The sequence below is a fragment of the Petromyzon marinus genome, chromosome 47 (assembly GCF_048934315.1).
Source record: "Petromyzon marinus isolate PM22_M1 ecotype Great Lakes invasive population chromosome 47, UKy_Petmar_22M1.pri1.0, whole genome shotgun sequence".
Classification (NCBI taxonomy): domain Eukaryota; kingdom Metazoa; phylum Chordata; class Hyperoartia; order Petromyzontiformes; family Petromyzontidae; genus Petromyzon; species Petromyzon marinus.
Genome location: NC_133713.1, coordinates 2,557,904 through 2,573,336, shown reverse-complemented (window position 1 = coordinate 2,573,336; position 15,433 = coordinate 2,557,904). Strand labels below are relative to the sequence as shown.

The following is a 15,433-nucleotide window of genomic DNA, read 5'->3' as shown; positions in this document are numbered from 1 at the left end:
TGGCTGTGTCGGGTGGTGGAGGGTTACGACACATTTATAAATAAACGCGATCTAACCCAAAAACCTTTATTATGAAGGACACATGATTTGGGGCTTCTCTAACTTCTGCGATGCGGTTGATTTGCCGATGTAACTATTTCCTAACTTGTATTCTCTTCAACACGTAGGCTTTCACGACCAATATTACCCATAATAAAAGTTTTTTTGGGTCAGATCGCGTAAGTATAAATGTCGTTAAACCCGCCGCCACACGACACAGCCAATTATTTACAATTTTAGTGGGTTTACTCTCCAACACAACAGTGTGCTGAAGTAGTAACAAATTGGCACTCTATGTTTACGTGACAAACCTTAGAAATTGGATGTGTCGGTTATATTTACATGATCTAACCCCAAGAACACCTCTTATGGGTTGTATTCTCTTGCAGGAGTGTTGCACCTGTTGTACCCATTGTTGAGGTGTGATACGAGGTCTGTTATTTACGTAAACCCTAGGAAAAGAGGGAAATATAGGCGTCTCATTGTGGTCAGCCAACCACCACCATCATCAGTGGGGCATCTTTATAGCAGACCCACTGCACCTACAGTCGTAGAATCCTCTACCTGCGAGCCGGAGACTCTAGGACCATTTAGAGTCACCCCTTTTGGCACATTTTCTCTCAGCCCCTCTCCTCGTTAGGAGAGTTCCCTCCTTAAACCATTAACGAAACCATTTTTGATTTTACCAGGTAAGGTCCACTGAGCCTATGTAGCTCTTTTTCAAGAAGCGACCTGACCATAAATAATAGCTCAACGAAGTGGCTTATCGCGTGGAAAATTATAGCAGCCGAATGCTCTAAACGCGTGATGTTGATTCTGAATGTGGAGGGAAAACCGAGGACCCAGAAAAAAAATCCACGGGGAACGACACCGCAAACTCCAAATATACAGTAGACGTCAGGTCGGGATATAACCCACGACCTCCTGCATACCACGCGAGATAGTTCACATCTCCCAGCCACTGTGGAGAGATTGAGATCCAACACCAACACCCGCCATTCGCCACGGGGCCGGTGCCAGGCTAGGTGCACTTTGAGGCCACGCGACGTGTCGGAGGCTCGCTGACAGGAGGAGGTCTCGGGACAGACCCAGCTAGTGCCATGGGTTGGCTGACTGAGGTGACTGGCTGATGCACTCCTAGATCTACCGCCTCACGCAGCAGCAGAAACATCGCCCCCTACTGCGCAAAACTTGGTAGGATCCTTCTGTTAAAACAAAATTATTGAGATGCAGCGAGGGCTTTCCATGGATTAACATGATACATAATAATCTTGCCGGCGTCTTATCTCATTTATTAGTCGTATCAAACGCATTGGAGTCGCATACCTATAAACCCCTTATCAGTGCTTGCCTTATTACAGACCAATTCAGACCTTATTGGTTACCCCGTGCCCTTATAAATCTGAACGTTCATCCTACACAGTCCCATCGCAAGGAGAGAAACAAAAAAATTGACACATTTTGTTTGCCCGCATTGAAACGGCTGTACGCCGTATGGACCTACAAACCTCAATCTCCCTGTACAATAATGGGTTGACAATGACGGAGTCGTATCTCATTAATCTGGAGGGAAACCCTCTAGCCTGGCATGCGGTGGTGGGGAGGGTCACAGCCTGGTGACGTCACCTCGCGTGTTGCGCAACAATGGCCGAGTGGGCCGAGGCGGACGGCGCCGCAAGTGGAGGCGGCGGTGAGGTCTCGCGCGAACACAGAACCCCGGACCTTTACATTTCGGGGTGGAGGGCATCACGGAGGCGACACGGAGACACCGGGATATTGGGGCGGGGGCGGGGGGAGCCGTTTCTCTTCGGACACTTGGGTGTGTTGTTTCGCCGCCTCTTCACATAACCCCTCGCGCATTTTTTAGGCGAGGGGCCAGGCTGCCGGCCCGCCCTTAGCAACGCAGGCCGCAAGGTTCTCGCGAGGCTTCAGTGTCCCTCCTCGCGGTTGCTAGGCACGTGGGGAGGCGAGGGGGTAGGCTGCCGGCCCGCCCTTAGCAACGCAGGCCGCAAGGTTCTCGCGAGGCTTCAGTGTCCCTCTTCGCGGTTGCTAGGCACGTTGGGAGGCGAGGGGCCAGGCGGGAGAGAAATCGGCGGCAAGCATCGCGTCCCGTGCAGGCTGCCGTGCAACGTCGTGGGCCGTGCGCGTTTACGAGCTTTAGTTTATTGGCGAGGGGGGAAGGGGAAAGGCTTTAAAAGTTACTCATTGGTTCTTTTGGTAAAGTCACGTAGGTGTAAAATAAATTAAATCACGACGGTTTTTTTTGATGCCCACTTCAGCAATTGTTTCTTGCCGTGGTTGCCCCACCTGATGACGGACGCTTGTGTTGCGCCCGAAACGTCGTGATTTAATTTATTTTATACCTACGTGACTTCACCGAAATAACCAAAGAGTATGGATTCCTGCAGTCACGAAAACTTCAAATCTACTTTAAAAGTTGCCCAGCGCGTTGCCATGGTTTAGCTGTGACGTCACTACGTGTCACTGTGACGTCACCGACGTGCCACGATGTCAAGCCACATGTAGCCTCCACTGCTGGATGAAGACACTTTACTTTAAAACATTTCGTTTTAGAGCATTAAATGGGGGTCAATTTTCTTTGGTTCTTTCGGTAAATTCACGTAGATAGATAAAATAAAGTGAATAAAAATAATAAACCAAAAAACACTAATGTAGACTGTAGCATGGTTTTGATTTGAAGCTTTCGTGACTGCAGTAATTCATATTCTTAGCTTATTTTATTGTTTCCCTTCAACGTGACTTTACCGAAAGAGCTAAGAATATGTAGCATGGTTATTAAGTTTGGTGAGTGTACTGGTAGTCAATAATGTAGACTCTAGCAATGGTTTTTAAGCTGGGTGAGTGTCCTGGCAGGCTTTAATGTGGACTGTAGCCTGGTTAACAAGCTGGGTGATTGTACTGGTAGTCTATAATTAGATCCGTAGCCTGGTTTTTAAGCTGGTAAGCGTATTGGCAGTCTGTAATGTAGACAGTAGCGTGGTTCTTAACCTAGAGTGAGTGTACTGGCAGTCTATAATGTAGACTTATTGTTTTTTGCAGTAATACTAATTCAATAAAAAACAAAAACCACAAAGTTTCGATCGCAACACAAGCGGTCGTCAAATGGGGGTCACGACATCTGGACTACCCTGAACATTATTCCATTTTCTCGTTAATCAGCATAGACTGGACTGTAATTAAAAAAAGGTAAATGTCTAGCTATTACAGAGCATCGGTAGAATATGCATACATCAATCAATCACTCAAAATAATCTCTTTACAGGATATTCAACCCTTATTTTTGTTAAAATCTATCTTCTCTACAAGGACACTCATGATTATTTCATGTTGTGTATTAAGCTTGTATAATTTTGCGTCAAACTAGGAACCTTATTGTAAGGAGAGGGTCCTTGCCTATTCGATTGGCAGTTCGGTATTGAATCGAACATTTAGCCTAATTGCTGATTAGACACTGTCAAAACAAGTCCAGAAATTGCGTATGCAGCTGTATTTGAATCAGTGGCTACTGAAATGCACTCCCAATGCACTCCCAAGAAGCCGGTGCAGTTGAGGCGTTGCATAAGAAATTATTGTATTATTTGCGTGGAAAGACGGACATAAGGGCACTCATACATAAAGTGCTTTCCACAAATGAACCACAATAGCTTGCTGATCTCGTCAAGGAGCATAAATCATCACGCGATCTCTGGTCGTCTTCACAGTGGCTTTTTGGCTAACCATCGAACAAACATGGTCACAGGATCGCGCGCTTTCAGATGCGCTTCTGCGGCCGTCTGGAATGCTCTTCCGATATTAGGAAGCCACTGGAGAGATGCACTTTTAAATAATCTAGATGGAAAACTAATTTCTTCAGAACTCCCTTTTGGGTTTTAGTTTGTTCTTCCCCCGCACCGCCGATTAGTATGGTTGGCTACGTACGGTGCGAAAGAAGTTCAACATACACAGTTGTTTATTTTGTTCTCGTAACAGTGTATTTAGTCGGCCAAATACAAGTCTTGTACACTTAATGGAACGATTTGAATTTTAAGTAACAAACGAGGGATACGTTTGGCCACCGAAAATAATAAATTAGAAAGTTAATCCATCAACCTAGGTGGGCACGTGGAATATGCATAAAGCGCTTGCCAACACCAAATCTTCTAAATAGGTGAGACCTCAAACTTGAATAAAAAAACCACGGGAAAAGCCCCCAAAACAGACAGAAACCAAAGAGACTGCGATGGAGTCCTTAGGAATTAAGGGAAACCCAAGAAACTGAAAGGAAACTCAAGAAACAGACCCCCCCCCCGCCCAACAAAACCCAAGGATATGAGGCATATCATTTTTTTTTAAACTGTTATGCGGGCAAGGGCGAGTCTAATTTTGGATAAGAGGTGGGGGGGAGGGGGGCTACTAAGTGAGTTTGCATTGCAGAAATAGGAGGCTAATGTAAACCACATCGTGAATCCCCCCCGCCCGCCCATACTAAATGAAATACAGCAATCCCTCGCCAATCACGGGGGTTAGGTTCCTTAAAACCCCCGTGGTTGGCAAGACTAAAGGCTCATGGAAAATAGGAAGTTAGGTTCCGCGCGGCCACGGTTAACACTCATCAAAGCCTAACTGCGCATCCTATGCATTTAGTAAACATGAGAAATATGTACATTACTGTATAGCATGGTTTCCCCGTATGAACAAAAACACTTGAATATTAATAGTGAACAAAAATACTTTTAATTACCTCGGATAGTTGATGAGTTTCCCACTTGTTTCTCACAGAAAGGCTCAGAATAAAGACAAAACTCGTGGAGCTGACCCTTGCATTAATACCTATGTGGGCTTTGCCTGGTAGGATGAGGATGGTGTAGCTTTATTTGTATGTGTTTGGGTCATTTGCTTACGTTTCTTGTACTTTGCACTCCTATCGTGTGTTTGTATTATTTGTCGTTTGTAACGTTCTTACCCGCCCTACTGGACATCTGACAAAAGGGCTTTATAGTTCATCAGATTTCCGATAGTATAAATAAATATTCTTGAGAAGGGGAAAACCTATTCTCATATTTTGGTACTGGCAAAGGAGGTCCCATAAATAATCTTATTCCGACATATAAGACCCGAACCACCAACAGCGGCTGCCGTTTAGACACTGCAATAAATAGGGCTGAGTGTATTATTCACAACAGCATTCTTGTCAACCCATACGGTTTAGCCGTATTCTTGTACAGGGAAATAGAGTTTTCAGGTCAATACGGCGTACAGCCTTTTCAATACGGGCAAAAGAAATGTTTTTGTCGACTTCTTTGTGTTTCTCCCATGTGATTGGACTTTGTAGGATGAACGTTGAGATTTATAAGGGCACGGGGTGCACCAATGAGATCTGAATTGGTCTGTAATAAAGTCGGCACTGTTAAGGGGTTGACAGGTATGCGACTAAAACAACGTGAGAATCCGTTTGCACTGCCATGAAAATCCACTCAATTGTAACAAACCTCGAGTCTTGAGGGTAGCGATCTGTGGGACTTACGAATACTGTATGAATATTGTTTGCCAGCAAGCATTGGTTTAAACAGGTAAAAATGGAACCAAGTCCATTGGCACTTGGATGTGTGGATGGGTTTTGTTTTTCCAGGCGAGTGCATGAAGAGACGTTTCGTCTGCCTTTCAAGGGTGGCCTGAGGCAACAAGTGACAGCCAATGCAGTGCAACACAACACACAGCTAAAAATAACGCACGGAAAAAGCAAATGCACAACAACGTTACGTGTAGCATGTTATTTGGTGATGCTGCTACTGTTTTGGCAGTGGTGCACAAGCGCATATGATAACACATTCGTCAATAACACTGTGTGACTTTAAAATGTAAACAATAAAAAAAATATGTTTTTATTTTACCAGGTAAGGCCCAATCAGTTATATAGCTGTTTTTTTTTTAAAAGCGACCCGGCCGTAAACGATAGCCGAACGAAGTGGCTTATCACGTGGAAATGTATAGCAGCCAGATACTAGAAAACATATATAGGTGGCATTTGGGGCAGTGGACCTTCATCACAGCACGGAGGTAGAGTGGCAGCTATCTGTATGTCTGCTGTGAAGAAGGGCCATTTCCTGAAATATAACTTTTTTTTGTTTAAAGGTAGTGTTATTGACAAATGTGATTTTTTTACCTTATAGGTAAATCAAAGCAATCTCTTCAGATTTGTTTAAACAAAATATATAATGAAGGTGAAACATTAACACAAAATGCAATGTGTTGGCTGGGTGCAGTGTTGTCAAAAGCATTTTCACCCAAAATTTTCAAGCAATTAATCCAGTTGTTTGTTTTGAACAGATTAACTGTGAGTGGGGTTGAATGCCACCCAGTTATTTATAAGTTTTTATTTATTTAAATGAAGCAACACTTTGGACTGTTTTTCACTTCACTGACCCTCTTCAGCTCTCGGTGGCCTCTTAAACAAATGGTGTCTTTGCTGTGTGCAGTTCCTCCAGGGCTTTTGGGTGCTCCTGCTGGTGCCAACTTCATGTGGTGACACATTCTCCTCCTGCCCCTCTACTTCCACCAACACTGAACTCACTGCTCTCTGTAAGAAAACGCATGCATGGTCTCTGCTATTACTCCTCGCATTTGGTTTGTTGTGCTTCCCCCTCACCTCCGATTAGCACGGTTGGCTACGTACGGTACGAAAGAAGTTCAACATACATTGCACGCTTGGCAGTGGAACCTTGGATTAAGGGTGAAACTGGGTTCATGGGAATGAGGGTGACGCTGGGTTCATGGGGATGAGGGTGTTGCTGGGTTCATACAGATGAGGGTGATGCTGGTTTGATAGCGATGAGGGAGATGCTGGTCTCATGGGGGTAAGTGTGCTGCTGAGTTCACGGGGATGAGGGTGATCCTGGGTTCATGGGGATGAGCGAGATGCTGGGTTCATGGGGATGAGCGAGATGCTGGGTTCATGGGGATGAGCGAGATGCTGGGTTCATGGGGATGAGGGAGACGCTGGGCTCATGGCTGCTGTGGGGTTACATAGGCAGCAGAGGGCAGTACAGTATAATATATGAATGTACTGTCCAAACTCCATGATAAGGCAATATAAATTCTCAGTTGCTGAAAAAAATGTAACAACATGGTGCTGTTGTCAATCCATTGCTGAGTGAAGGCCATCCTGCATTGTGTCGGTCATGGAAAGTTGTCACCAGTCCTCATCGCTATGCTGGTCATCCGTGTTGGTGAGGACCCGTTTAGATTACATTCCCCGCCAGCAGTGGAAATGTAAACGTATATGTGCCACTATGAAACCTGTTCGGTTTTTAGTAGCAGCTCATGTTCGCCGCCATTTACCCTCTGCGGAAAGATAGCAGCAGTAGGAATAGTAACCGTTTATTTTTCATGCCGGTATGCACGTGCTTGGCGGGCGTGCCACGGTGGCTAGGGATGTTTACTACCTTACCTGGTATGCAGGAGGCCGTGGGTTTGATCCCTACCCTGACACCTGCATATTTGGAGTTTGCGTGATTTTTCTCTGGGAAGATGGTGTGGGGATATTTCCTCCATCAGGTCCACACCACTGTGGCGAGATGTTAACTACCTCACCTCATATACAGGAGGTTGTGGGTTCGATCCCGACCCTGACGATGCCTGGTGTATTTTGGGAATTTGCATGTCTCTCCCTGTGGTCACGTGGACTTTTCTCTGGGTCCTCTGATTTTTACAGCCAAATTGAGAATCAACATACGTTTAGAGTATTTGGCTGCTGAACATTTCCACGTAAAAGGTCACTTCGTTGAGCTATCATTTGTGACCAGATCACTTCTGAAAAAGAGCTCAGTGGGCCTTACCTGGAAAAATACAAATATTTTTGGTTTAATACTATCTGCGCATTCCAGCACGTTTCAACTGCTGCCCGCCACTGATATTGTGACCAGGAATCAAACTCAGGTCCTAGCACGGTGTGCTAAACACTGCACCACCGCTGCAATAAAATGTAGTAATACATCTCTATCTGTGCCTATACATTCATAATAATACTAATACATGAACAGTTTGTAATGCGCACAAAATGTTGCGAAACGGATGTAATAATTGTCGGATCGTTAACTCGGAAGTGCATATCACAGGGGTCAAGGTTTCTCGTGCGGCGCCTCCACGTTGGTTTTGTTCATCCAGCTGAGAGCTCAAGACAACAGTACAGGGCTCATTTGCAATAGTGGTCTGGGCCACCAAAATGATATGGAGACCCATAAAAATACATAGAGACCCATAGAGATATATAGACACCCCATACAGCTACATAGAGACACAAAGAGATACATAGAGACCCATAGAGATATATCGAGAAAATAGAGTTACAGAGAGACCCATAGATGCACGTGAAGCTATATAGACTCATAGAGATACAAATACCCCATAGAGCTACATACAGACACAGATATGTAGAGAGACCCATAGAGATATATAGTGATACATAGGGACACATAGTGATACATAAAGATACATGGATTATAGAGAGACACATAGAGATACATAAAGACCCATACTACTACATAGAGACACATATACATAGAGACACATAGAGATATATAGAGATACATTGGTTGTAGAGAGCCATATAGGGATACATAGAGATATAGAAATATACACATAGACCCATATAGATATGTTATATTAAGTTTATTCTATTTAACAAGGTGAGAAGTCAGGAATGACCTGGGTCATTCAGCTGACTTCTGAAGGCGAAGGAAGTCTGAATGCTTCGTACGTCGAGCAGGAGAGAGTTCCAGATGTGCTTGAGCAGCCACGGGAGGAATCGCTACCGGCTCAGCCACTCTTGGCTTTGCGCACACGTGGTAGATTCTACTCTCTATACTTGCGATGGATGTCTGTGTGCGCCAGATAGATATCGCTTTTTCTCGCTCCGCCTCTTGTTTTTGTCTCAGCGGTGCGAGAGGCCATGGTGCCGCTGCTGGGTTTGTCGTTTGCTGGCTCGGGCTTCCTGGGCGTGTACCACCTGGGCGCGGCGAGCGCGCTGCTGCGGCGCGGGCGCCGGCTTCTGGGCGCCGTGGACGCCTACGCGGGGGCCTCGGCCGGGGCCCTCGCCGCGGCCGTCATGGTGACCGCGCCGCACAGGATTGTGGTGAGTGCCGCTGGGCGATCGCGGGTGGGAAGTTGGGCCGCTCGGCGATGGCGGGTAACCGGGCCGCTCGGCGATTGTGGGTGGGAACCCTAAATCGACGTGTCCCCGTGTGTTGTCTCTCCAGGACTGCACGGAGTTCTCGTACAAGTTTGCGGAGGAGATCCGCTCCCAGCACCTGGGCGCCTTGACCCCCGGCTTCCCCTTCATGCAGAAGCTTCGGTACGGCGATCGGTTGCAAATCGTTGCATCTTTAACCTTCTGTTAGGCCAAAGGGTGAATTTGAGTCTTTACTTAATTTGCATGTGATTTACATACATTTAACGAGGTTGATCCCGGTTTTTCCCTCAAGATTTAGACACATACATTTAGATTATTTTGCTGCTTTACATTTCCACATGAAAGCTATCATTTGAGGCCAGGTCATTTCTGAAAAAGAAGCTAATGGCTCAGTGCGCTTTACCTGGAAAATAAAATTGCGTAGTTTTATTCGTATATTTTTTTTCAAGTGATTTGTTTACCTTTCCTATACTTTGCACTCCTATCGTGTTTTTGTATTGTAACGTTCTGACCCCATGCTCCTACTGGGGATCTGTGAAAAGAGCTTTATAACTTGTCGGATTTCTCCAGTATGAATACATATTCGGATTATGATTCTGAGCAATAATAATTTCAATCATTTTAACTTGTAAACCCGCCGCTGCACGACACTTGCTTGCTGTCAAATAGAGAGCGAGACTTGGAGGCACAAGAAGGAACCACAGGCAGGCGGGAAGGCAACAGCCACGCCGTGAGATGGCACTACCAACTATTGCCCAACCTCTGTGGTGCTCTATACGTGAAGGCGTTATCGGCCAATTAACAAGTACTTACAAGCTGGAGGAAATCGGAGCACCTGCAAAGAGGGAGCAACATGCTCCCATATGTTGTATGTAATATGTATGTTGAATATCTTTCGCACCGTATGTAGCCAACAGCGCTTATTGGAGGTGCGGGGGAGATGGACATCAAACTAAACTCAAAAAGCAGTTCTAAAAAAAGTTTTCAATCTAGATTTAAAAGTGCGTAGCTCCTGTGGGTTCCTAACATCGGAAGGGTGTTCCAGACGGCCGCAGACAGATACAGGTGGGGTCCACATTTTCTGTACCGCCTTGTCCTAGTGAATCAAGATATGGCTCCTCCCTGATGCCCATGGGAATGAAGCTGGAACGGATGGAAATTGGTCAACATTTTGCTATGCCTTTTCCTGGTGAGCCAGGGTGTGGCTCATCCCCAACGACCACGTGAATGGAGTTTCACATTTTCAAAACATGTTACAGCCATGATCCTAACCAGGCCATTTGGTGAATTGAGGCGAATTAAAGATAATTTATGGTTCCGATATTCAAATCACTTGCACGACGTATGTTATTTGTATGAAAGGATAATACCCATCCATCAGAATCTGATCCGGTGTGCCAATGAGAATCGGATTCGAGCGCAGGCCGGTGGCATCTGAATTGATTTTATACTTTTAGACCCAAACCTTGCTCTCAAAATAAGACATTCAGTGTTCTTCTCGTGTTATTTTTGCATAGTTTAAGGTCAGGGGTAGTAACCGAGACTCTCTGTCACTTGGTGAGAGGTTATTGAATCGCATCTGCCCATACAGCCTATAACTACCTCCCCTCAGCTATCCTTGCTACTAGCTCATTCATTCATCACGCATAGACAGTGAAGGACCGTTGCGCTCTTGCGACAGCATTCGCGCAAACTGCTCTTGGCTGCCGTACACCGGCGTCTCGGGTGATTTGTTTGATCCACGGGGGGCAGGGGGGGGGGTGTCGCTACCATAGGGGAGGGCGGTGCTATACGTGGGTGAGCGGTGGCGCAGTGGCCAGTGTGCTGGGTCATGAACCCGAGTTTGAATTCCAGCTCCCGGCCAACATCAATAACGAATATCTGAACTGGTCCTGGGACTGCCCCAGGTTGACTCAGCTATGAACGTGTACATGGTGCGATGTGTAAACATCAGCACTGGGGAGATATAGCAGGCGGGTGTGCGAGTCACAACACCCCCTCATGTGCCGTGTTGGCCTTCAAAGGTGCTCACTAACAACACGCGCATGCGGCCTGTGATCCAGAATTCCAGAATCAGCGAAGGTTGGCGGATCACACAAATGTTGTCAAATTCCTTTCCCGCGGGCGTCCAGGAGGAGCCATACGCTGGCTCGCCAGGAGAATGAGGTACAGCGAAACGTGGACTGATTTCATAATACAGGTTTTTTGGGTTATATCACGTAAATATCAGTGACGTGCGGTGAGGTCAATGGCTGGGGAGGCACTGGCTAGTGTCAGAGCCAGATTCACACACTGAGGGGGGCGCCTCCTCACTGAGGGGGGCGTGTCCTCACTGAGGGGGCGTGTCCTCACTGAGGGGGGCATCTTCTTTGGTTCTTTCGGTAAAGTCACGTAGAATGAGAATAAAATAATACATTGATAAAATAAAATAACGCAATAGAATTCTCACGACGTTTCGGCCACAACACAAGCGGCCTTCATCAGGTGAAGGGACGAGACTTTCTGGAGGACAGCGCTGGAGCGAACAAAGCCACGCTCAGATCGCGACCTTTAAGCTGTGTGAGAAGAAACAAAGCGCCTTGACAAAGGAATTAGCATAAAATTTAGCATTGAAATAGCTGAGTGATTAACTTGTGACTGGTCACATGAGGGGGGCATGTTAGACACGTCTCCCTCAGTGAGGCAGATGTGATAGCTACCTCCCCTGGTGCTTTTTCATTGCAGTTTCATGACGAGACCAGCGAGCCTAAGTATCTTTATACACATACGTGAAATAAGTTACCTAGAGTATGGAAGGTGAGGACATGAAATGAAGGGGTCTACAACCATTACATTGTTGACATACTGAGATAGTAACAGGCACGCGCTTATTGCCCGCGCTCCATCCAGTTACTGAGGGGTTGCGCAATCAGAGGGGAGGCTGAGCTCGTCGCTGCCTCACCTCTCGTCTCTTCTTGTATTTGCAGCGGAGCTCCGCAAATTTGGTGATTTTGACTTTACAAATGATTGGAATCGTACAGAAATGACATTTCTAACACAGATCAGTGGAAATTGTTTTATATTTATTTTAATTGATTATTCTTTTTTTTACTTTTCCTAACAGCTATTTTCATTGGAGTATGACAGGTGAGGCTCTGCCTCCCCTGCCTCCCCTGACCGTACGTCCCTGATAAATATATAAAGGTGTCGTTAAACTCGCCACCACCCGACACAGCCAATTAGTAAGGTTGTCACGTAAACAGAACATGCCAATTAGTTACTGGTACAGCACACCGGTGTGTTGGAGAGCAAAGGACCGCAGATCTTGACGGGGGAGGGGACAGTGATTTGGCGCCGGCTCGCCATGTGGCTGCTGCCTTCCTGCTTGTTTGGGGTTCTGGCTCATGCCTCCGAATCATTCTCTCTCTTCGAGCTGTAATTGAATACCGTGCGGTAGCGCAGTGCAAGTTGACATTGCTATTAATAGCTTGTGTGGGCTACACTGGGGATTTGCATCTTGTGCGTGTGTTTGTGCGCTTGTGCGCTTGTGCACTTGTGCGCTTGTGCGTGCCAATTATCTTCGTCAATCCCTGGCACCTGGATCTGTTCCGTGCCTTTGACACTTATGGTTAACTTGAGGTGGTGGCTGCTTACTGCTCGTACAAACTCCACTCGCTAAAAGTGCACCGCGCCTGGCACAAGCGCTGTGGTGATGTCACCACCACTTAGTGGCGTACGGCGACGGCTGTTGTTGTTGCTGTGCGTGTGAGCGCTTTGCGTTCTGCGCCACGAACCTGGCAAGCCGAGTTCGATTCACATCGGTGACGATTATATGAATCGATCCTGGGCCTCCTCTCGGTCAACTCAGCCTTACATGAGTACCTGGTGCAGTGTGTAAACATGAGGGAGAAAAAGGCGGCCGAGTGTGGTGTTGGCCACCTACCCCCTCGTACTCCATGCCAAGAGGGCGCCGCGGTGACGAGATGTGAACTACCTTGCCTGGTATACAGGAGCTCGTGGGTTCGATCCCAACCCTGCTGCCTGTATATTTGGAGTTTGCATGTCTCTCTATCTCCCTGTGGTCTAGTGCATTTTTCTCTGGGTTCCACGTGATAAACCACTTTGTTGAGCTATCATTTGTGGCCAGGTCGCTTCTCAAAAAGAGCTATGCGGCTCAGTGGGCCTTACCTGGTGAAATAAAAATAGTTTAGTTTATAGTTTAGGTATTATAGTTTTAACCTTTTCATAGGTGCTTTTTCCGAGCAGCACTTGCCCCTACAAGCTGTTGAAGGTTATATGGGGAATCTTTGTCTTTGTGCACAGCGAGGGCATCGAGTCGATCCTGCCAAGCGACGCGCACGAGCGCGCGGAGGGGCGACTTCACGTGTCCATCACGAGCGCACGCACGCGGCGCAACCGCCTCGTGTCGCACTTCAGCTCACGCGACGAACTCATGCAGGTGACGTGCACAGTCACAACCACAGCACAAAACACAACCACACACACCAACCTCCACACAGACAACAACACCACAATCATAACACGAAGAACAACAAACCCAACAACAGCAACACAACAAGATACGAGGGGACAACACTATCCCATACAGAAGGGACAGGTGGAGTCCATAGTTTGCTGGTACTGCCTTCTGTCGAGCCAGGGTATGGTTCCTCCTTGAAATCCTGTGTGATCCACCAACCCTCGCTGCTGTATGTGTGTTGAACTTATTTCGCACCATACATAGCTCACCGTGCTAATCGGAGGTGTTGCCTCCACAGTGCAGGATTATAGGCCACGTGTGTAGCTGCCAGCAACACAATACAAACGCTTCCACCGAAACCACCATCACTCACGCTCACACGAACAGCATCAGCTCCGCCAAAAGCGTTGCAACCACCGACGCTACCAAAAGCACAACCATCAGCACCACCACCAGAATCATCACACTACCATATATAGCAGGCTTTACTAAAAATATCTCCAAAATTCTAAACAAACACAAGATCCTGGTCCGGTTCAATACAGTACACAAAATCCGTGATCTGATCCCATCCGTGAAGGATGTCATTCCTGACTTACAGTACCCCGGAGTTTACAAATTGATCTGCACCTGTGGTGACTGCTATATCGGGGAGACGAAACGACATGTCTCTGACCGAATTCGCCAGCACAAATCAGATTTGAAACACGGCAGAACGAATTCTTCTGCCGTAGCTGATCACTGTTACAACACTGTGGGTGATCACGATATCATTTTCTCCGATACCAAGGTTCTTTGCAAACCCATGGGTTTTTATCAGAGATTTGTTCACAAGGCAATTCAGATTTACAAACACAGACACAATTTCAACCGAGAGGATGGTGTCAAATTAAGCAACCATTGGAAAGATGTTCTGAATCAAACCAAACATTAAACTAATTTTCAATGGTACAGTATATTTTTTCAAGTAGTGGTATCCCAAACTTTCGCAGCTGCTTAAATTCCCTTTTCACACCATCAATATGTAAACTCCCCCCCCTCCCCCCCTCGCCGGTCTGCACATGTTCCCCCCCTCTACATCGTTCATCGTGCTGAGTCCGCCAATTAAATGGTAATTTTTATGCTAATTCCTTTGTCAAGGCGCTCTGCTTCCTCTCACACAGCTTAAAGGTCGCGGTCTGAGCTTGGCTGTGTTAACTTCAGCGCTGTCCTCTAGACAGTCTGGTCCCTTCACCTGATGAAGGCCACTTGTGTTGTGGCCGAAACATTGTGAATTTTTTATTTTTTGTTGTTTTTTTTTACGTGACTTTACTGAATAGAACCAAAGAGTATGGATCCTTGCAGTCACGAAAGCTTCAAATCTAGAACCAGAATTATCTCAGTCATACCAACAAAACCAACAGTCTGTGTAGGCCATACAGGGGATCTTTGTTATATATGTCTGCGTGAGGGTGTGTGTGTCTGGGTGTGTGAATGCGTCTGCGTGTGTGGGGAGTGGTAGTATAGCACTTAGTGTGCTGCACTACGAACCCGGCGACCCGAGTTCGATTCCCGCTCACGGCCAACATCAGTGACGATTTTCTGAACCGGTCCTAGGCTTCCCCTAGGTTGACTCAGCTCGACTCAGCCTTAAATGAGTACTTGGTGCGATGTGTAAACATCGCCACTTGGGAGACAAAGGCAGTCGGGTGTGTTGTTGGCCACCCACCCCCTCGTGTATCGGGCCGGCCTTCAAAGGTGCTCGCTAA

General features: G+C 46.6%; 1 protein-coding gene across 4 annotated transcripts in view; it reads left to right on the top strand.

Moving 5' to 3' along the window:
• The first annotated feature begins 1,468 nt into the window (after nucleotides 1–1,468).
• Nucleotides 1,469–15,433, top strand: part of LOC116952470 (patatin-like phospholipase domain-containing protein 4) — a 41,047-nt gene continuing 27,082 nt past the window's right edge. For 2 of the 4 annotated variants that reach the window (XM_032971849.2, XM_076074288.1), the window contains exons 1-5: nucleotides 1,469–1,858; nucleotides 6,516–6,618; nucleotides 8,973–9,169; nucleotides 9,294–9,388; nucleotides 13,529–13,664. In XM_032971849.2, coding sequence (XP_032827740.2) covers nucleotides 1,628–1,858; nucleotides 6,516–6,618; nucleotides 8,973–9,169; nucleotides 9,294–9,388; nucleotides 13,529–13,664 — 762 coding nt within the window. In that variant the 5' untranslated portion in view covers nucleotides 1,469–1,627. The remainder of the gene's footprint in view (nucleotides 1,859–6,515; nucleotides 6,619–8,972; nucleotides 9,170–9,293; nucleotides 9,389–13,528; nucleotides 13,665–15,433) is intronic. The other 2 variants (XM_032971850.2, XM_076074287.1) reach the window with 2 other exon arrangements.